Source organism: Pholis gunnellus (assembly GCF_910591455.1).
Source record: "Pholis gunnellus genome assembly, chromosome: 1".
Classification (NCBI taxonomy): Eukaryota; Metazoa; Chordata; class Actinopteri; order Perciformes; family Pholidae; genus Pholis; species Pholis gunnellus.
Genome location: NC_136528.1, coordinates 24,205,983 through 24,229,234, shown reverse-complemented (window position 1 = coordinate 24,229,234; position 23,252 = coordinate 24,205,983). Strand labels below are relative to the sequence as shown.

The following is a 23,252-nucleotide window of genomic DNA, read 5'->3' as shown; positions in this document are numbered from 1 at the left end:
GCTGGTGTTTGTTGAATGTCTCCTTAATTACAAAGCAAGTTAAACAGTGAGCCATACGTGAGGGGAAAACATATTGACTGATTTAGCATCAAACAGAGAGAGATTGAGGGATGGGCGTAATCGTGATGGATCTTGGGGGGGGGGGGCTGCTGCAGCAGTTGTCATAAGGGGTGCAGTTGTATTATTCTCCTGTGATTTGCCATACAGAGACGAGTGTGGGTAGAGACTGTGTGGAAACATAAACACAGATAAGCCCATCAGAGGATGAAGGGAGCGACGCTACAGCGTGTGATCAGTCGACTATAAAATTGACTTAGACTGAGCAGTTTTACTGTCTCTCAAGAAGGATTGGTGATATGATATCGAAGGAAAATGTTAAACAATCCTACTATATTTTTTTTATCTCTTTCACTCTCAGCTCCACTGTTCACTTTGTTTTTAGTGTAGCCGGACAAACGCCATCAGTTTCCAATTGATATGTTTTCAAGTTCAACGAATCTAATGCAACAGCCCGGCAATACATTCTACCTTCATGAAAGCTGTTATCCGGGCTGTTGTGGGAAATAAAAGGATCGACCCACCTTTTACCTCAGCTACTGTATCACAAATACGAGGGCCACGGTGGATGTACGTACCAGTAATCGAAATATAACGGATGTTTTTAAACTGCATCACGTAAGTGACACTAGAGGGCTACCTAGAGAGTCGACAAACCTCCTGAGCTGCTTCTGTATGTGTTCTGTACTGTTCTGTTTGTTTTAATCCCTGCGCATAGCGCGAGTGAGTAGTGGTTTAATGGTTATACAGTTGTCTCAGTGTTCACACTAATTTGCAGTGTCCAAGCAAAGAAAAAAAAACAAGCAGTGCTAGAATTCTCTGAGAAAATAACTGTCAATAGGCTCAGTCCTACTCAAGTAAACGCTGTCAGTTTCATTTTATATCAACACAGGTAGACGAAATATTGGAAACATGTCTTTTGGATTTTCTATTTTGTATCATGGATATATATATATATACACTGTATATACCATATATAAGTCATACTGTACTGCTATTTTTGATGTATCATAGTCACTCTTGCCATTGAGTGTTTTGCAGCTGTCACTCATCTTGAAGCTTTCAAGAGCCTTAAGGAGGTGTATGAGCTTCTTTACTATTAGCAGCAGTTCTTTCCTTTGGCCCATTCAGCCGCTATTACCCTGAGTGAAGAGAAGAATGAGGTTGAGAGCAAAAATAAATAACGGTTTCACAGGGGTGATTAGATTGTTGGTATTTTGGTCCCTTTTGCCAATGTGTTGTTCACAGCTGTGGATCCACAGCGTCTGCAGCTGGAGAAACAGCAGATGTGGCTTCTTGTTTCTGCCACATAGACTCTGAAGCTTTAAACTGGACCCTAGTGTCTGAGAGGGACCTTGAATTAGAGTATGACATTACATACTGAGTGCGGAGCAATGTTTATCTGAAACATATTTCGTTCGGATTATGTAAGTTTAATTCATATTAATGATCTGCTTTTTGTCATGCTGCCCACTACGTACCTATTCTCCCTCAAAGAATAGGACTGAATGAATGTAGGTTTATTGCAAGTTCACAACAAGTTTTTTGAATGAAAACAACTGCCTCTGAAAACAACACTTTGAGAGCTGAGAGAATGAACAAAAAAAGACTAAAGCTAAACAATGGGCCAAATATTGCTTTTAAGCTCAATAAAGCAAGTGATAATTCTCTAGTGAAGCCTCATATTAGATGTGGCTGAACTTTAAGTTACTCTACATACAGACATTCTGTATAGTGAGTACTTTTACTTTTTGATACTTTAAATTCATTTCTTTGTAATAGTTCTAAAGTTAATAAATCAGTAAATGAACGAATCACTTCTTCCACCACGGCCCTTTTTTTTTTATCTGTGAAAGATTATAAAAATAAGCCATGTTATGGTTTTCTTGGCAATGTACAGAAAAGATAACAGATCTGCCAGTGCTCACCTCCATCTATTTTCAATTGCTGCGGAAATTGTGTGCTTCCTCGCACTCATATTTTACAATAAATTACTGATCATTCGCAGACTGTGAGAGTTGCAGCACAGCTGAGCATAGCACGGGCAAATTACATGTTAATAACCTGCTTAAATATCCCAACACAGTGGTACAGCATGCTCCTGCAAGCCTTATTACAATCTATTAGTGCTCCTTTGGCTCCACTGCTGGACTGTTGTCATGAAACGCTGCCATTGTGAGAGGAAGTCCAATCATTGCTCAGGTGTTTACTTTAAACCTGACATTTGCCTCCACTACTTGATAGCCTGGAAATAAGGATGTTGCTCTAGGCTTGTTGATTTGTTTATGCGTGTTTACAGAACTCCTCATGAATCCATAATCGTTCTTTAAATATTTCTCTTCTGCATCTCCATGAAGCAGGTGTTGGAATTTGGACAAGCTCGGTCAGTGGATGAGGATGGCAAAGTCGACTAAGCCTCTTAAGTTTTGTGCCAGAGAGGAAAATTGTTTTTCATTAGAGTGATGATTTTGATAATCTCCCCTGGATTGAGACCAAGAAGTCAGTACATGAAATTCTGCAGGATATTTGTTTGTGTTTTGCAATAAGTTAAAACAGATGGAAAAGATACAGCATTTATGCGTTGTGAAGGAAATACAGAAGAGCATTATTTTGAATGTGAGCATGTTGATCATTGATATCATAAAAACTCTGATGGCTCTTTTATTTGCTGCCCTGCTCTTACCACATCTGTTTAATCCTGGACATTATTGTCTTTATGGGGCATTAACACCTTTTTAAAAATCCCCTCTTTCGGTGACCATCTGCTTTTATGAGGCCATTGTACTTCCTAGATAGCCAACTTTTCCGTTTGTCGTTATTACCTTCCATAACACTCAATTATTTAGGAGGTGTTATAAAAGTTCCTTTGCCATTTGAGGGCTTCCGATATCTTTTTGGCATTAACAGCGTGGATGATGCAGTAGCTCATTTGCACACAGAGCTACTTAGCTTTGTAGGGAAAATGATCGGTACAATATAACAGTCTTTACAACCCTAATAATGGATTTCTGTGTGTGAGGTAGGTGTCCTATTGGGCATCAGTGTTGAGAGGTGCGGCGCCATATGTTTGGACACGTCATTGCCTTTGATGTCATCACTTATTAACACCGTTGTGTGCTGGTAGCCTGGTGTTTTTATTGAAGGAAACAGTGTTAAAAAACAAAATCATGTACTGACTTGAGCCCTGACGTTTCCGCATGCTGTCTGTTCTACCAGCTCATGCTCCACTCCTCTTGTGCAGGGGTCTTGGGTCTCTGTGCCATTTAAAGAGCGCTTGTTGTGATTTTCCTAAGCAAAACATGAATAAACAAACAAAGTGCACCTCCTCAGCTGTTGTGTCATTGTTAAAGAGAGCGAATGGGCACATAAACCTGAAGGCAGATGCATTATATTCAAGTGAATAAGTCAAAGCATAAAAAGTTTCATATTTGATTCATGTGACACTGGTCCAACTCCATCCCTTACAAAACATGTTTGTATTAGTACTAACTGGCCTTTCCAAATACATTTGAAGGAAGCATCATTGCTGCCTGCATTACAACATTCTTCCCAATCCAGGAAGTTTCAAGATCAATATCAAGGCATACTTTATTTGTTGCTGATGGGAAGTTTGTTTTGGAGTTCCACGACAGAATCAACAAAATAAACACACACAGAGTAACAACACTATCGGAACATAAAACCAGTAACACACATCATAAAACCACCAATCATAAAAAAGAAGACATAGTTTGATTATCCTGTCGAGGAGTCGTATGAATGAGGGTGAGGTGGGTGTTGTGATGTACAGAGAGTTCAATGTGTTGGTAGGTAGCAAGGTGAGGGAAACATTGTGGTTTTGGTTTAGTATGGAAAAACTCAGTGTGTCCTGTTTAGTGCTTTTAAGTATTTAACTAAGGCCATGATATTTCCTTAACTTTTTTCTGTGCTTTGAGTTCACTAAACATCACTATTGCCCAACTGGACCCTGTCCACTTTAGATCATTGAAAAGAGCCCAAACAAAAGCACAAATACAGAAATCTATCAACTGAAGGAACCCAAACCTTTCTAACTATAGCATTTTTTTTCCTTCACGTTGGACCACATTTTTCATATTAAGAAGCCGATTAAGAAAATATATTTTTTGGGCCTTTGAAGCCTAAAAAACATCATAACTTTCTGTTTTGATTGTTCTGCATTGGACATACAACTTTGATGAAATCCCTGACCTGATTCTTTTGGCTGAAAGCCTCCATAAAGAAAGATCCTTACCTATAAAAATGCATAAATATTAACATATTTAATATAAACACATGCAGTTGTTATTGTCACACAGTTTGCCCTACAGGACAATGTAGATAGGCATCTGTGGCCAACAGTGTTTTGTCATTATCATAAGCTTGTATTATGCAATCTTTTTTGTTTTGACTCTGCCAATCTTTCCTCCATCATTTCCTCGAAATTGCATTTCACCACCGTGAGAGTGAGCTTACATGTTCTGTCTTTAATTTGTTTTAGTCCTGCAGAAGTTTGTGATTATAAATCTGTAATTAACCCGTCTCCTCGTAAGAGCAAGTCCCAACATCTCAGTACAACGGTGCAAGTACAGATTCCCGACACAAACTGCCCATTACCCACCGACCAGCTACCAGACCATATTAATTACCACTGCCACCTTGCTCAAACAGCTCTGTCTGGCTAATTCCGTAGTGTCCTCCTGGCACAAGTCAATGCAACTTCAAGGCTCAGGGCTTCCTAGTAATTGGAACAAACATGGCAGTAGTGATGTTTGGAGCTAAATCTTTGCCAGAGGCACTGTTGACTGCAGTTGTATTATCCTCTTTGTCACAGCTCTCAATAAAGGCACACAGTTCGAGATACACATACTGGCAAACCTTGTAATCCTCATTATAATAATCCTTTATGAAAATACCTTATTACATCCTGTCGGCAGAAGTTTTGTCAGTCAATTGATTGATCTGATTTGTGAATGTGTGCATGAATAAAAATGGCATTCCTCAAACAAATGCTTGACTTAGCGCACATATTGTGGAACATAAACACCTATTATATATAATATGCACCTATTTACCACAGGATGTATGTAAATTGTATTTATTATTTAATTAATGTTGCAGAGTTAATGTTTGTTACCATATTAACTCTGGGTTATTGTACCAAACAGATGCTTGTTTGACGCCTGGCCCCCTTGTTGATTTTACACATTAAACTGCATATGTTCCATTGTCTTGCCTGAAGAATTTTCTGTCCTTTTGAGCTTAAGTGAACATGCTGCTTTGAAGTGGCAGACTCTCCCACATCCTCTTTGCGCTCGGCAATTAGCCAGAGGGGCTTTTGTTTCCTTAGTGACAACTGGAAAGCAGGTATTGCCTTCTAGCCTACTAACCACAGGCCTTCTTTGTTTCTCACTCAGCCAACCATGAACAGTATACATGGTCTACCTCCTTCATCTCCCGAGCCACTGAACTCCTCTCTCCATAACATTTTGATGAAGGTGCTCTCAGGAAAAATACATTTCTGCATTTAGACAGTCTTTTTCCTTTTCTACACCGCCGTGTAAAAAAGTTTAGATTTTAGATGAAAATTTGAATGAGCAGAATTGGCTCTTTCCCTTCTTGTTTCTTTACGTTTGGCCTGTTTCCCATATTAGGCAAGAAATCATTGGAAAAACTGAGTGTTTCTGTTTATTTATCACCAAAGTAATTATACATGTGAACTCACAATTGAATGACAGATGGTGTGAAGGCAAATAACTAACAGGCATGCTCAATTGCAGCTCATGATTGATACCTCAAAGGCAGCAGAAGCATACTAACCTGCTAGTTAATAAATGACGTTGTGAACATTCAGCAGCCATCTCTAAACTATTTACAGAAATCCCAACAAGCTGATTGAAACACTGCATCTTAGTTTGTAAGTGTGTCATTTAGATTAAGCACATTTTGAAAAATAAGGAATATGCAGGTGAGTTGATGAACCAACAGAGAATCATCATCTGATCCGCTCAGCTTTACGGAGCTTTATAGTTTCAACTCATTGTTTAAATAAATGGAGTAAATAACTCCGTCAGCAATAACCAGCAACAACTCTGTAGTGTATAAACTTAATTTTGTAACTTCTGTGCAACTTGCATTTCTGTATTTGGATGTGTTTTCTATATATGCAGTGTATTTTGTTATGTTGCATATGTGTTGATGTCAAATTGATGAGAATGATTTCTTTATTTGATTATGTTTTGTCTATTTGGATGTGTTTCCTTAAGTTGCATTGTGTTGTGTGACGGTCAAATTAATTTCTAATTTTGGCTCTTTGGGCCTAGAAGAAAAAACTATTAACAAAAAAACGTGTTATTAACTCTGACAGGAGAATCATGCGATTGCTTCAGAGTGTGCATGCGTCCGTGAGCTATTGTGCACTTCTCTGTCTGTCCACTGCTAGTCTTGCATTCTGCAGCAGCAAACTGCATTATATTTTGGGTGGCCAGTTAGGGCTGCATGCTCAAGGACCTCTCGAGGTTGTGGTGAGTCACACTTTCACAAAAGACTTCTTATTTCCTGTTTATACTGCCTCAGACTGCCTGCTGACTCCCCACTCACTATTCTTAACCAGCCGCTGGTCGGTAGGGGCCACAAGTGATAACACAGCTGAGTGTATCTCCGAAACTCAGCCACTACTCTGTGGCCAGAGACACGCTGGGGGAAAACCATAGACTGTATGTCAATACAGTTTGCCCCCTTTTGTTGTTTTTGAACGGTGTGTTTGGCTAACAGCTAACGGAACTACACACACAGCTGACTGCATCGCGGCTGCTCAGCCGGTGCTCTGCGGCCGGAGACACAGTTATTCTGTGCCTTTTTGTTGGGCATCAACCTCATGTTGACAAAAATAGACTTGAAGCCAAAAAAAATAAAAAATGGCAAATTGCGGTTAAACCTGTGGGTCGGATCTGAGACATGCGTCTGCACAGAGTCGGCGCTGACATCTGCACATGTAGATTAAAATGAGAACATATCTGTTGTGTGAGACCTGAGGGGGTGTTTGCCAATTGAGGCTTGTATTCATTCAACCAATCTTACAGCAGTGGTGCAGACACACCTAGCGGAGATCTGTACCCTACTGAGTACACCTTTGAAAGTATCAATATTGTTATAATATGTATTATTAATATTCCCAGGCATTCTTTGCCACAGCCCTAATCAAAGGGCTACAGATAAGAGAAAAGTATTAGAAATAGAAAGTATTAAGTTTGTCACAGTAGCTTGCATCTTTGTTTTATGCACAAGCACAGTATTACAATACACTGGATTGAGGAAGAGCCATGTTCCTCTTGTGTCATGATCAGAGTAAATTACTTTGACGTACCAATCTCACTCTGTCCCGGAGTCAAGGAATAAGACAGAAGCAGCCTCAAATTTTTTTGTTCCAGACGTGAAGGTTTTGCACTTACAGACAAATATAGTTGGATGAGAGAGGGATAAGAGCCAAGAATAAAATGATTGAAATTTCCAATCTGGAGCTGAACAGCAGTAGATGAGATGCAAACCAAGAATCCCTTTGGGGGTGAAGAATATGGATTATAGGATCCTGCTGCTGGTCCACAGGGACGCAGGCAATCGCTCAGCTGTTTGATATCCTCTTGTAGGTTGTGCTTGATGCTACTGTGGGCTTTTTACTCACCCTGAAGAATATCTGATGATATGATCAATGTTTTTTTCCTTCTTTTATCTTTGACACCTTTTAAGGAGCAGACCTTTACTTTCAGAGGTTGCAACTCCCGTAGAGTCCTTGTGTTGCATTGCCAGCCCTGCAGCCTGTTACAAGAGATTGTATGTGTTTCAGGTTATGGATCCCAGTGGCATAATGAAATAGATTGCTTACTGAATGCAAGAGGAGCTGCCTGTGTGTGTGTGTGTGTGTGTGTGTGTGTGTGTGTGTGTGTGTTCATGGATACAAGTGGTATTGTATATATTCCTACACATTTAACTGCACTAAATACTCACTCACAAAAAAATTCACAATAAATTCACAATATAACACAGCTTTTGGTTATAACATGCAGTTTTTAAAATTAAAGGCTGTCCACATTTTCATTGAGCGAAACTGGGCACAGATGACTCTAATGTAATCTCTTCAATCTGCTATTAATAACCCTGTACAGAAATGAGGGAAAAGACTGCATGAAAGGTCATGAAAAGTTGGATTTGTAGGAGGGTGTCTCATGATAATTATATGCAAGAAGTGCGTTTAGTATTGATTTTGACCCTTATTTTTCTCAACAGGTTTACCTTTACCAATTTATTGTAGTACCAAACCCAACAATAACTATCCTCATCCCAAATTTGACGCATATAATCTTCATCTCAGCAGTTGTGACCAGGGATTCAACAGAGCTGGAGGCAGCAGGATCATAGCTCCAGTATTCACGGTTCAGGTGCAGTTTAGTCCAAACACATCAGCCTCAAGCCGGAGGCATCTGCTGCAGTGAGCAAACGGGGCCTTCACTTTCACGCTTACATTTTGGTCAATGCGCAAAAAGGAGCCAATTATTCAGAGACATCATGTTATGGCAGAAACAAATCTGAGAACTTGTTGACACGCACTGCAGTAACCTGGTTACTCTAAATTCCAACATGCAGCTGGTCAACCCACAAGATATCTCCAGTCTCTTACAATCCACTCTTCTTTTTATATGAACACAACATTCCCCTAATTTAAGAGAGATGATTTTACTCAATCTTGTTTGATCAAAGGCTGGCACATTTTTAGTATGTCATATATGATGCTTCATGAGTTTCAGTTTCAGTCCCAGTTATTGTATTTATTTATCAATATCATTTATCAAAATTACAATATAAAAGGGCCAACGTTTGACAAATTTCAATTCTCAATGTCGCAGTCGAAATTGCAGGTCACTTGGCGAGATTTGGCTTGGAAAGATATTTTCTCTTGCACAACCCTTAGCAACTGTAAAGCAGTAAAGGAAATGTACTGACCATCAAAAACACACATAATTGGAACCATTAGGTTCAATATAGATCAAATATATCATTCTATTTCAACCAAAGAATTTAAAAAGGGTTTACATCCTTGAATCCAGGCTTTTCATATGTCAACAAGCAAAAAGGCCGAGACAATTTCCTGCCTGCAGACTCTTCAGATGCAAAAGTAACCCTCCATGAATACTCTAAGTACAAACGATGTTTGGTCATTGATTGGTCGTTGCTGTAAGCCTGAAAATGCATTCTAAAAATACAAATTTGGCCATTTGCATCTGCTCTCTAAATTACCAAAGGGCTGTTGTAGACAAATTTGAAATGTTCACTTTAATATTTCATTTGACACAGCTGCCAGAAGAAAGGTAGCAGCCACATCAGAGACTGAGAGGACAAAGGCCACACAAAAAAGAGAAGAGAGAGCCTAATAAGAAAAATAGTGTCTAACAGTCTAACTGCTGATAAAAAATAAAAAGGGACACTGAGTGGCAGCTGTACATTTCCAAAACTAATCACATTTAGGAGTTCCAATTTGCAGGAAATTAACATCAAAATGACATCTGAAGGACCTAGACATCTTGAGTAGTTTTGAATTCTGCCACCAACCTTTTCTTTTAAATAAATTAGACACCCAGGCTTCCTGCACTTTATTTATTCATACTTTTTCTTTCCCTTTCTGACCTTGTATTGCTTGACGAGCACTCAACAATTTGTGTTAGTCGCTACAAAATCACCCACAAGTCATTTAAGCCACTGATTGTTTTTTAATGTTTTAATGTTAATTCTCTAATCCAGATATTTAAATTCAAAGAGACGTTAGGCTAACACCTCGGTTGTCTGCTCCATCGGACACTCTATGGGAATAGAAAGGGACACGGAGGACATGAGTATGTATGATTATTTTAAATGTTTGCGGATCGTTGGCAAAGTGTCTCTCCACACACAGCAGAGGAGAGGCCGGTGAAGTGAAGATAATGTGGTTGGTACCGGTAACAAACAGGCTCGGTAGTGAATAGTGTTACATTTGTAGAATTATATTCCAGTGGTGTCTGCGAATGTTTGTTTTCCGACTCGTGTGATCCAACCATTTCCAATAACTCCATATTACAGCACACGCAATGCATCTGCATGGCTGAGTCGTACACAGACACATATAGCCTAAATACACACACATGAGACTTTTAGTAAATAATCACATGCGCACATGTCCTGTCTTCCGTAGACCTTTCTACCCTCCATACACGCGCACACACACCCACACACATACACACACACACACACCTACATACACACACACACACACACACACACACGCACACACACAGGGATTTCTGCAATGAGTGACTTTACCTTGATCTACTAGTTTGATTAAGCGATATGCTGGAGATTGAGATGTGATTGAATTGTGCTCAGTCACCGGCTGCCATGGTCAAAGTCATTGCAGCTGACAAACTGTATTCAAACTAAAGAGTGAGGAGTCCTTGAGGTGAACTGAAGCCTATTACGAAGCTATAACACCAATGAACTGCTTTAGAACAAGGATTAATGCCGCATATTGAAACGTTAAAGCACAGATCATAAATTAATAGTTAAGTATCCTGTACTCACAGTGTGGTTACTAGTTTAATTTCTAGGAGAGAGCATCAAGAGCTTGATATATTGTTTTTTATAAAACCATACATGTAATGTGCAGCACTGCAGCAGAGACACACGGCTGCTCATGTTTCCCCCACATCACAAATCCTACTTTAACCGCAGGGAGAGCCCACATATGAATGTCAACACCTTTGTGTGAGTTCAAAATATCGATCATATTTTAGTATTGCCCCACAAGAGAAGAAGAGACAAAGGATTAGACTTTATTCAGTGCCGAGTTTGCTTTTCAAACACATTGCCGGTGTATTTCGCAGTGGTGGAGGGAATATATAAGTACCTTAAAAGTAAAAGTACCAATCCTACAATGTAAAAATTACACCTCAAGCAAAAACCTGGCTTTTAAAATACTACTAAAGTAAATTAATGCTTTTACTGTTGCATTGGTGTGAGCAGCATTTATCTTGTGTAGCTGGAACTAGTTTGAACTCGTTTATATACAGTTGGGCAGTTTAGTTTAGCCGGTGGTTTCAACATAGATGACGGAGTCGTGAGATGATTAATGGGAGAGCAAAGTAGAAAAGTCAAAGTTCTGCCACACAAATCTATCTACATTTTCTGTACTTTTCTCTAATCTTTACCCTTTTGTGAAATATTGAAAAGTGTTGCCATTTCGGGCCCTGAGCTTTGAAATTAAACCACCTGAGACGTTAGAGGTGAAATGTTTCTTAGCTGGAACTGCTAACAAATCACAAGACAAATCCTTTGTAGCCACTGGTTTAATCTTTAACAACGCATGGTGTTTCATTAGCTCATCATTTTCAGTCGTCTGTTGCTTTGTTTTAAAACTGTTGCTTTGTTTGAACACGTTTGTGCCGTCACAAGCAGCGATGAAAAATGACAGTTGGACACAACACTTATATGTAGCTCATTAAACACTACTAAAGTAAATTAACAAAGAATGGTGTTTCATTAGCTCATCATGTGTGTCTTAATGTGAAAAGTAACTGGTACCTACTCCTGTCAAATACATGTAGTGAGTAATGTTGTGGAGTAGAAGTATATAATAAAATAATCTTTCGTAAATGTGCTTCATTACTTTCCACCACTGGCATTTCAAATGTTATGCTTTAACCTGACTGATAGATGTATGGAAATACTGACTCTGTCTTTTGTACTTTGCTCACAGCTACACTCTGCGTGTTGTCGGCAACGGGATCAAGGCTCAGATTGCCAACCCTGAAGTCAAAGTGAAGGGAGCAGACCCTGTAATAAATCAGATCATTGACAAACTGAAGCACGTCAATCAGGTGAGTCCCTCTTGTTGTCTCTAAATATGTACTGTATCTACACTATAGGAAATCTTTCTCTTTTTTTGTAGCTCTCACTCCACTTTAAGTCTATAATTCCATCCCTCATTCTATCAAACATATGGTATCTGCCTCCTCAGGGAATATGCTAATTCTCTGTGAGTCTTTGTGAGTTTATGGAACATTAAGTATCTCTCGTTAAATTCTGGCTTGTTTTTCAAGGTACACAGAAAAGAAACAACTGCTCACAAAGCTGTAGCCTCTTATTCATGACCTTTGAATAATCATATCATCTTTCATATTACCAGTAAGTACCGGCTAATAGAAAACTAGTCTCAAATGCAAAACCATCTCCAGGCAATGAAAAAAAAAATCAATCTTTACACAGTTAGAAACTCATTTTGTCTGGTTTGCGTGTCTTCGTATTTACAAAATTCTTTTTCTGCTCTTTGTCAAAATCAATGTAGCTTTTCTATCACCCGGCCTGCACGTTTGTGCTGCTGTGGCTCCTTTCAGTGCTGTTTATCCCTCAGTATGATGAGATTAGGGCAGTTTACTGGAGCACTTTCTCTTCTGCAGCTTCAAAAACAGCTGCTGTAGCAGCGTCTGGGTTGTTGCACTGTGGCAGCAGCTTCACATGTCTGTTGCTTTGGTTTCCCAAGTGGCAGGCTGAAGGCCAGGTCATCTCTCTTGACCTGATGCTGGCACCCCCTCCCTGACTAATTCACACCATCTGTGGGATGTCAGAACACATAAATCTATATCATAACCATTTGAGAGCACCTGATCTGCCTCGTTGACATTCACTGTGTACATGTCTTTCTCTCTGTGTGTGTTTTTTTTTTGCCAGCTGCGTCTTAAATGTGCTTCTTTGCGTACGTCCTTGTGGTTTTGTGAATTTGAACCTAAAGGAGAAAGACTGTTTTATGCTTTTAAGCTTAGAAAGCTAAGAAAGTGTTTATCTGCTGCACATGATTTACTGTTACAATGAAACAGATCACGATTGTCAGATCAGCAGAGCTTATGTAATCATTTATTATCTTCTGAGAGCAAGTCCTTCAGTGACTGTACATACTCAGTCGTCTGTTGCTTTGTTTTAAAACTGTTGCTTTGTTTGAACACGTTTGTGCCGTCACAAGCAGCGATAAAAACATGACACTTGGGCACAACACTTGTATGTAGCTCAACGCTCACAGTGTGACATTTGATCTTCAGATTCACAGCTCACTCAATAATCAGTGTGTTGGAGTACTCACAGTATATCGAAGTTGTGTTTTTTTGCTTCAGTTTTGAAATAATGTTCGGTTTTCAGCCCCTTCACAGTTGTCTTTGAAATCTCTTGGATTTTTGAAGAAGTCTCTTTAACAATTCAAAGATGGTGACAGAGTAGATGCACGGTTTCTTTCAAAAGGTTGTGACTGCCTCTTCCAGGAACATTTCTTCCAAGTTTACTTGGAAATAAAATAAAGGTAGTTTATTAATAGATGAATAAAAAGAAAAGTTTGGTATGAATGTAATAAAAATCAAACACCTTACATTGACTTACTGTCTGCCAATTGTCCTCAAAAAATCTGCCAATGTAAATACATATAAAAGATTTGTTCAGCAAAGGCAACATGGAATTAAATGATAACGCAACCTCAACAGAGTTTCAACCAGAGCTGATTTACAACGTGTTGTCTTTCTTTCTGTTGTATGATGTGTTTTCTGTCATGATCCCACCTCCCAATAACTTGGTCTGAAAACAAATTAATGTTTATTATTAAAAGACATTGTCAGATTCATATTTTTTACATACTTTTTGAGACTCGTGTAGCATCAGCTGGTTGGTTGGTCGACCACTTTGATTCACAGCTATGGATTGCCATGACATTTTACACAGACATTAGATTTTGAACCCTGACATTCCATCCAACACATATGAAGTGAGAACAAAACAAAAATAAACACATTTTGTAAAGGCATTTATGGTTCCCAAATGATTTATCCTGATGACTTTGGTTGATCCCCTGACTTTTCCTCTGGTGCCACAATGAGATTAGTATTGGATGGATTGCAATGAAATGTGGTATACACATTCACATCCCTCTCAGGATAAATTGGACTAACATTGGTCCCCTGATTTTTCATTTAATGCCATCATTCGTCAAAATTTGTATCGGTCCAATATGACCAAATACCTGCAAAACTAACAACATTTCCATCAGCCTCAGCTGCACATAGTGCTTAGCAAATAGCACGCTAAACCATAGGGAACAGGTGGTAGACTCTTAGTTTTGTTTAGACCTGGGGGCTCGTGAAATTTAAACAGTAGTGAAATATATTCACACATTAACAAATTTAGCTATCTTCTAAATACTCTCATTAGCATCCTAACAATTATCCAGCTACATATGATTGATAGCGTCATAAATTGTCAAGGCAGCTGTATAAAATCACTGACATTTCCGACCAGCATGATGATTCATAGAGCTCAACAACACCAACAGCCTGTTCTCGCTCCCAAGGTGTCAAATATGGCAGCTTGATTGGTGTTCCTACGCTTCAAACTATGATGCTCTACGTGGCCATAGTTATGGTGGTAGTAAAGGAGGAAGTCCGGTGAGGTAGGGAGGAGGAGGAGGAGGGATGGTTGGGTCCAAAAACACACCTAGGTGACCACTGTTCATGCCCTCTGTGAAACCAAAAATCAACGTTGAGTTGTAACCTACGTAACCAAAGTTACATGACGTACTTAACTTAAGTTGCATACGTAATGTACTAAATGTGACAAATGTCCATATTTTAACATAAGTAGTTTTTTTCTTCTAACGAGCGGGAACTGACAGATGCAAAGATGACCCGTGCAAAACTGATGCTAGAGGGATACGTACGTCATAGTTTGAAGCTTAGGGCCACAGACCAAGCTGCCATATTTGACGAGTTGAGTGTTGACAAAAACAAAGCTCTCACCCATGTTTGACACTTCAGCAAAGGCATTACAAGTATATTAACCACAGCTCCAACAATCCCCCACCTAAGTAATAACAAACAAAAGAAAGTGCTAATTAGTCCCTCAGAATATAAATATAAAGTATGAAATGAATACTCTCAGGGAATTAAAAACGTTTCTGTTAATTAAAGACAACACAAATGCAACACAGGAGTCTAGTTTTTAGATGTTAAAATGATGGTCTTTCAATAAGTTCATGTGAGGTGTAAGAATAAAGCAAGAATCTCCAAAAACGTTCTATATATATATATTGAAACACTCGGAGATTAGTGTTTGTTACTCTGTAAATTTCATCCAGTCATTGTTAAAGCTGTATTTAGTGCACTCATTTCTGAATGAGAGATTCATAAGAGACCTTTCAGGCACCAAATCCATCTTCAACAATTTTAGACATGATTTGGAGGCACTGACAACAGATCACAATTTTACTCCAGCTTCTAGATTTTCCTGCTAATCTTTTCTGTTTAATTTGCTTGTTTAATCTGAATGTGGCTAATTTAAAACCTTGTTTATAACTGATCGGCTGAGGTGTGACGGCTGCCTTCAGTAGTGTTGAAAAAGCATTTCTTGTAAAATTGAGAGCCCTCAAAAGTTAGATGTTTGTTGTCAAAATCTACTTGTGTTGAATTCAACACTTGCCCTTTTGCACAAGTGCTGTTTGCCAAATCCTCATGTTCTGTGCCAGCACTGCCTCCAGCACATGCAGACAAAATATAAATAAAGACACACTGCCTGTTCTGCTAGGTAAATAGTGAACCTTGTCTGTTTTAGTCATGATGAAAACCATCCAGATCTTGTGTTCAATGAGCTGTTCATCGCTGTAAGCTATTACGCGGTTTTAGAGTTTTATGGGAAGTCAAGATGCAAACAACCTATAATTAATTGTTGCAATATCTCGAGTACACTCAAGCCAAATTACACTCCATCCCTGGGTCAAAGTGATTCTCAAACAGAAGTGCTTTGTTGTGTTATGTCTAAGCCTCATATCAGATATGAGATATTGTAGATATTTGATAAAAGGTTCACAACATATGGACACTAACAGATTGGTTGAATTTTGATAAAAAATAGAATAAAGTCACATACAGATGGACTTGAGCCCTGCATGAAAAAACACAGCTTTCTCATTCATCTGAATGTAGCCAGTCGATTGGCAAAGCAAGGTTGGCAACACAGAGGGCTTCGGTAAAACAATGTAGGGTCGTCCAGCTAAAGACAAAATGTTCAACTTTTGTCTCATTGGACGCATCTGGTTAGGTACTGCGATGGCCAGTGAAATACATGCAAGAGCAGATTCAATAGATACAAAAATTGCCACAGTGATGACTTTCAGAACCGTAAAATGGTCTCTGTGCGTATTCAAAAAGGCTGTTCAGTGTTTTGTCATCTGATACGCCTTTAATCAACAACTCTGTTGCTAAAACTGGACTTCCTGGATTACATTTCACTGACTCATCTGTGCCTTAAACAACATGCCCCCACCAACGCTGACCCCTCCTGGGAAACCAGGATTGTTTTTTCTGTTTGTAAAATATTATTTCTATTGTAAAGTTGTATTTGCGTAAACTATTTCTAATTATTATAGCTGAGCTTTGTGATATATATCGTGTGGGTATATAATGTGTATATATATATATATATATATAAGGGCTTATTAATATGGATTATTATTTTTTTTAAATAAAAACACCTCATCAGGCAGGCTGCCTTATACAAAGAAACCCTGCTGCCTTAAGTACACTCATGTGGTTGAGGACAGGCTTTCTGAAGCAGCTTTTAAGAGAGCTAATTAATCAACATGGTCCCTGTAGTCTCTGAAGTATACTGTATTGTGCTTTAGATTCACAAAAAGTATAACAAATACATCTATTTTATTATCATTAGTTGACATAGAGGAAGGTGAAATCTTACAAGCGATGCTGTGTCTAAGACTTGCAGACTTCTATACAATACATCTGGTACTATTTATTCAACAGCTTGTGTGTTCACAGTCCTTGAGTCTATTTGCATTGTCGTCTCATTGGGATTTGATTTACAAATATTTCTGAAGTGCATCACAAGTGTCATTTAACATCCATTTTCAACCCTCAGATTTTATTCCCCTGCCGTCTTCAAAGTGTTTTTCAGACATGTTTTGAGGCACACAGCAAGCTGAACAGAATACATGACAGGAAGTGGTTATCATGTAATTTAATGACAATGTGGCTGTTTATGATGGAAACTGGGGCTTTAGGGAGATATGTTGATCATGTTCAGATGTAAGATGCAGCTGGTGTAAAATGGTGATGATTCGACATTTTAATTTATTGGATTTTTTCTTTTTGAATACTGAATGCAAAGGGAGGAAGCATAGAGGTGCGTGTGGGTGGTTAATGGCAGCTCGGCGAACACATCAATTACCTTTACCAGTGCACACACTCATTCAATTGTGCACATGAGTGCCTGTGTGAATGTCGGGTATACACCACACAGTATATTACTTCTATAAATCACTAAAGTACTGGTGCACCTTGTTAATAAGATGCAACTTACCTTAAAGTACATGTGCATGTGTGCATGAATGGCAGTTTGCCTGTTAAAAAGGCTGGAGAGAAAGTCTAGTCTGAAATATTATATGGATGAAGGCAAAACGTGAAATTCTGTATCCTTTAAAGGCGCCGCTCGGCATTTTATTAGGATAAGAGTGATTTGTCCATGCAAACGTTGATATTAATGTTTTTCATATCAGAAATGTTCTTTACTATTTATATTTATTCGCCCCTGACCTTGACCAACTGAAGTGAAAAAACTGCTCACAGTTTCCCGAGAATCAAATGGAAATGTATCATTGCTATTCCACAGCCGAGGCTGCGGGAAAACACAAAACACCAATGCAGCTATTGACAAATTCGTCGTGCAATCTAAGTGTACAAACTCTAGATTTCATCATCTTGCTCATCAGCAGCTCTTTCCTATGAATTATTTGTTGGCTCCTCTCCTTCTTGCCTGTCCTCTCCTCTTGATGTGGTAAAACCCATTAAGAATCTAGAAGTAGGCCCTGTCCCTGTGTCTCTCAATCAAAATCAGGAGCAAGCAGCTCCTCACCCCGTCTGCGGGCTGAATTATTTACCAGTCATTGATGTGGTGGTTGACCAGCAGTTTTGTTTGTGAATTATTCATGCCCCCTCTCCTCTTAGTCCAAAGGATTAACACTGAGAATGTATTCACATTTTATGTTCCGCGCTCTGAATGAGCATACCGCATCATAACATTTGGCTGTTATAGAAGTCCGGATAATGAGTAGACAGTCTTGATTATAAACAACATCCTATTCTCTTAAAAATGATTTAATATTTAACACACCACAGGGGCGGAGCATGACTTACATTGTTCGATTAAATCATGTTGGTATCTAGCAAAGAGTCTGTAAAGTCTGATATGACGCAAGTCTTAATTGGAGACAAATCTCAAAACCTGCAGCATACTAATTTGTTTTTTAACCCACACATTGTGTCATTCATTATACAGGTAAGCAGAGAAAATAAAAACACGTCCAAATCCAGCTACACTGACTATCTGTAGATAACAACTCTATCTTAAATAATTGCATGTGCTTATTCATGATTAAATTCCAGTTTGAGCAACAGCAGCAGAATCCTCTGTGTAATTAGTTATAAGTTGCAGCATTCAAGTTTAACAGTATTGCTAAATATTACAAAATCACATTTGAATAATACATGTTTTAAGAACCTTTTCTCTTAAGAATTGCGTTCATATGTAGTTATTTTCGCCTAGTGATGCAATTTACATCAACCTATCAGACCAACCGTCTGATAAGTTGATGTAAATGTCTGACAATTTAAACACATTTGCCTAATGTTCACAGGAAGATGTTCTAAAATATCACCAAACAAACATTTAGTGAAAATAGGAATGTTTCCACTTTGTTCACTGTTGGATATTTCGGTGTATTTAAATGCTCACTGTTATGTTTTTTTTCCCTACTGTATCCGCCCAAAACACCCAAAGCATGGCTGAGATATGGTTGAGTTTAGATTATTGAAAACACTTGGTTATAGTTCAGAGACATGGTTAAAGGACAAGGCTGTAATTACTTTCTAACTTCACTACCTTGTTCATGACTCTCAGCCCCAACTCCACTTGTTTCTTTTGAAGACATATTTTTTTCATTATTTATTTTTAAAGCCAAGCAATACCCTTATTAGCAGGGCCCTGTAGTTTTTTAGAACAGGAGTAAAACATTTATTTGTTTATTTTCAACCACAGATTAATACACATTTGGTGCTTTAGCAAGTATTGCATTGCCCATGTTCTTTGCAATGAAAGAACATGTCACAGAGTCCAAAGTTATAGCTCATCAATGTGTTTGAAGAGTGTTGAAGAAAAATTTCTTTCAGGTCTAATTCTGTGGCTGGTTCAGATGAGTTTTATTAACTGCGCAGTGGAGACAGAAGTTCACAACAAAGCTGTAGAATTCTCTCTGACCAGAGTGAGTTCTGGCCATGATTATATACAGGGTTACAGGAAATAACAGTTAAACAAAAGGTGTGGGTTGGGCTAAGCTTCTCAGGAGGGACAAGGAGATTGAAAGTATCTGTACCCAAGATATGTATTCTTCTTCAGTCCAGGGAGCGAGTTGGGTCTGGGAACTCAACTCGCAAGTCTGTAGAAGTGGATTTGCATAGGCTCAATACAGGTCTGTTTAAGAAATGGAAAGGCTTTTGACAAATTGAGGTGTGACCTCTGGTCTGGGCTTCCTTCACACTACACCAAAAGGTTTCACTAACAGAGGTTTGTTAATGTAAAATAGTCTCCGTCTACACAGCGGTTAATGAGAAAGACAGAACTGGCTGGACTACACAGGCAATATAAAACAATACAGTTAATACAACTTGAAGATATAACATTTTCTTCTACATGAGGAATGAGCTATATCAGGCTTTAGATGCTAGTAGGATCCCTTCTGTTTTGATTTCTGAAAATAGGATCCGATGGTTAATTTGAATTACAGTATATTATTCTAAAATTCACATTGCTATCCATCCATCTATCCATCCATCCATCCCTCCACCCATCCATCCATATCCGGGGCTCGGTCATCAGGCAGCTTGGAATTTCAGACGTCCCTCTCCCTCGCAACGTTTTCCCGCTCCTTTCCTTTCGGATATCTGAGCTCCTCACCCTATCTCTAAGGCTGAGCCCAGCCACCCGATGCAGGAAGCTCATTTTGGCAGCTTGTATTCACAATCTCATTCTTTTGGGCACTACCCAAAGCTCATGGCCATAGGTGAGTGGGCTGAACGTAGATGTACTGGTAAATCGAGAGCTTTGCCTCCCGTCTCAGCTCCCTCTTCACCAAAACGGTACAACGCCCATATCACCGCTGACGTTGCACCGAACAGCCTGAAAAGGACCCAGAGATTCTCTTAAATCCCTCGCTCGGGGCAGTGACTCACCTCCAACCTGGAAGGTGCAATCCGGCAGAGAACCATGGCCTCAGACTTGGAGGTACTGACTATCATCATTACTGTATATTGTGTCCTGACTCTCACTCACTGATCTACTTTGCTGCTGCTGTACTGGGTCTGGATCAACACCCTGTCAGTGTTGCTGCTGCTGCAGTGAGGTAGACGAAAAATGACAGTGTGTGTCATGGGAGCCGACTCACGTCCTGACATTTTTCTCCTCTGCCTGGCAAATATGATCATTGTAAGATCTCTACTCCACCCTCTATTTAGAGATAGTAGAGTGTGTTCAAAGAGAATACTGATGAGCTTAACAATCCGCACACAGCTTTATTCATCTATCTCTGAAGGTGTGATTCATTTTGCCACATGACACCCGGCACCTCTTTAGGATATGTACCCTATACATACTTTGCTCTGTACATTTTGATAAACTATAAATATATTACATTACTGACGGACAATCAATCTTTGAAACTTTGAATTCTTTGCAGTTTTTTTGGAGCTACCTTCATCTGCGTGGAAAATAGTTGTGTGATACATGGTGATAATGCCCTTACTTTTACAAGATGCAGAGTAACATGGCCATCACCTTGTTCCATTACTGTAGACCCAGCTAGTGTACATACCTTAATGGCTTGAGGTCACAAATTGAAGTTGACAGCTGAAATAGCATGGTAAGCATTAGACTGCAGTAAAGGAGACTTGTTTTCTCTAGTGCATGATATTGTTTTAGAAATGCTAGAACAATGGCGTGGTTTATTATTTTGAATGCTTCTATATAGAGGTTGGACAAGTACTTTAAAAAAAATGATGTAGAGTTCAATTACTCTTATATTTTACATTTATCTGCTGGATTTAGTTTATTCCAGAGGCAGATGCCAATATTAAGTTTATCTGTGTTAATAAATAAATAACATTTTTGCACTGTGGCATTCTCAACCTTGGAAAATAAATAAAAAACACGATGGATAGTAGAATAATGTGGTACCAGGGAAAACGCACAATAAAAAGCACTATGCACATCATATGCACAGCTTTAGTGTCTGTGTATGTGCATATTTGTTGTGTGTGTGTGTGTGTGTGTGTGTGTGTGTGTGTGTGTGTGTGTGTGTGTGTGTGTGTGTGTGTGTGTGTGTGTGTGTGTGTGTGTGTGTGTGTGTGTGTGTGTGTGTGTGTGTGTGTGTGTGTGTGTGTGTGTTTGTGTGTGTTTGTGGAGGTACTATTCATTATTCTGTCTACCTGTGTGAAGAAACTGTCTCTGAAATGGGTGGTGCGGGATTTAATGTTCCAGTAGCATTTTCCAGATGGCAGGAGTTAAAATAGTGTGTGGGCTGGATGACTGGTGTCCTTGATGACGCTTTGGGTTTTCCTTATGTAGCGGGTAATGAAGATATCATGGATTTGTAGCAGGTCTGTGCCAGTAAATTTCTTGATGCTGGCGTAACATTGTTGTGCTGCAGGTTCCAGTGCTGTGCAGTCAAACCCGCTAAAGCATACACTGTGATGCAGCCTGTCAGAATATGCTGTCTATGGTGCAGTGATGAGAGTTAAGCCAAGTCCCAGCTACCATCCTGCATCTTTTGAGACACCTCACAGTCTTTGTTGTGATTTCATGAAAAAGCAGCTCGTATTATGAAGAAGTTTGTGATGGGTACAGTGGTAAATATGAAATTTATTAAATATCTCAGCTGGCCAGGGTGGGTATCTGAGGTAACCCAAGCCAGGGAAGACAAGAATGCATGTAACTATAGCTAGATATATCTGTCAAAAAGAAGCAATGGGGAACTTTCTAGTGTGTGATCGCTCTAGCAGCTCTGTGAGGCTGCACCTAGGCACAGTAGTGCTTTGAGATGCTAATGTCCTCACAAAGATGATGTTTACATGCTGATGTTTAGCAGGTATTCATCATCTAAGTTTATTGTGTTAGCATAGTAGCATTTACTAATTAGCACTAAACCCCAAATACAGCTGAGGCTGATGGGAATGTTATTCAGGTATTTGATCATAAACTTAAGTACTGGAGAAAGTGACATTTTGACATGATGATGACGGTAGAGGAAAGGTCTGGGGTTTGCCACAGTCAATAGGACTCATCCCCAGGGCACCATGGATAATTGCACCACATTTAATGACAATCCATCAGATAGTTGTTGAGATATTTTGGTTCATACCAAATTTATGTAAATGTTATTGGTGAAGTTACCAAACATGGCCTCAAGAGCATTTATCAATCAAAAGAGCCATTTCCAAAAGAAACACGTCAACTGTATATTATAGGCTTAATAAATCATGTTAGTTTGCAGTGGAGAAAGTTTCAACCACATTCATCTTTGTTTTATTTTGTTCTTGATTAGTGATGTGATAGTGGAATACACTGTTTTGTGTGAGCGAGTAACAAGAAGACAGAGACAGACAGACTGGTCACAATAAAACTCCATCGAACACATTTATTTTTATTGTCTGGGCCTGTAGCCTGGGCTGTATGTTTACTGTTTGCTAATATAGTTTGGTGTCTCATCTGTTTCCTAATTTCCACTCCTCCCGTATTCATCGCTTGTTTATCCTCATTGTTATTAACGGCAGATTTTTTCCAGATTGTGTTTCCTGCCAGCGTAGTGGTTGTCATGGTTATTAGCTGGTGCAATTAATTAACTTGTAACATTTTACAAAATTGTGAGGTGGATCACCACTGGGATAATTTAGACTCAAAGAAGTTGAGAACCACATGCTTAAACTGTAATAATTGAATTACAGTAAAGAGCATACAGAAAAGGGGAACTTATGTTTATCTAATAATAAAACAGGGTAAATGCAGATAATAAGATATAAAGATATATT

The 23,252-nt window shown here is 39.0% G+C and overlaps 1 protein-coding gene across 1 annotated transcript in view; it reads left to right on the top strand.

The window, feature by feature from the left end:
* gpc5a (glypican 5a) overlaps window positions 1-23,252 on the top strand; it is a gene marked incomplete at both ends in the record, with an annotated part of 108,538 nt that overhangs the window by 43,416 nt on the left and 41,870 nt on the right. The window contains one exon of the mRNA XM_079165562.1: window positions 11,834-11,954. Coding sequence (XP_079021688.1) covers window positions 11,834-11,954 — 121 coding nt within the window. The remainder of the gene's footprint in view (window positions 1-11,833; window positions 11,955-23,252) is intronic.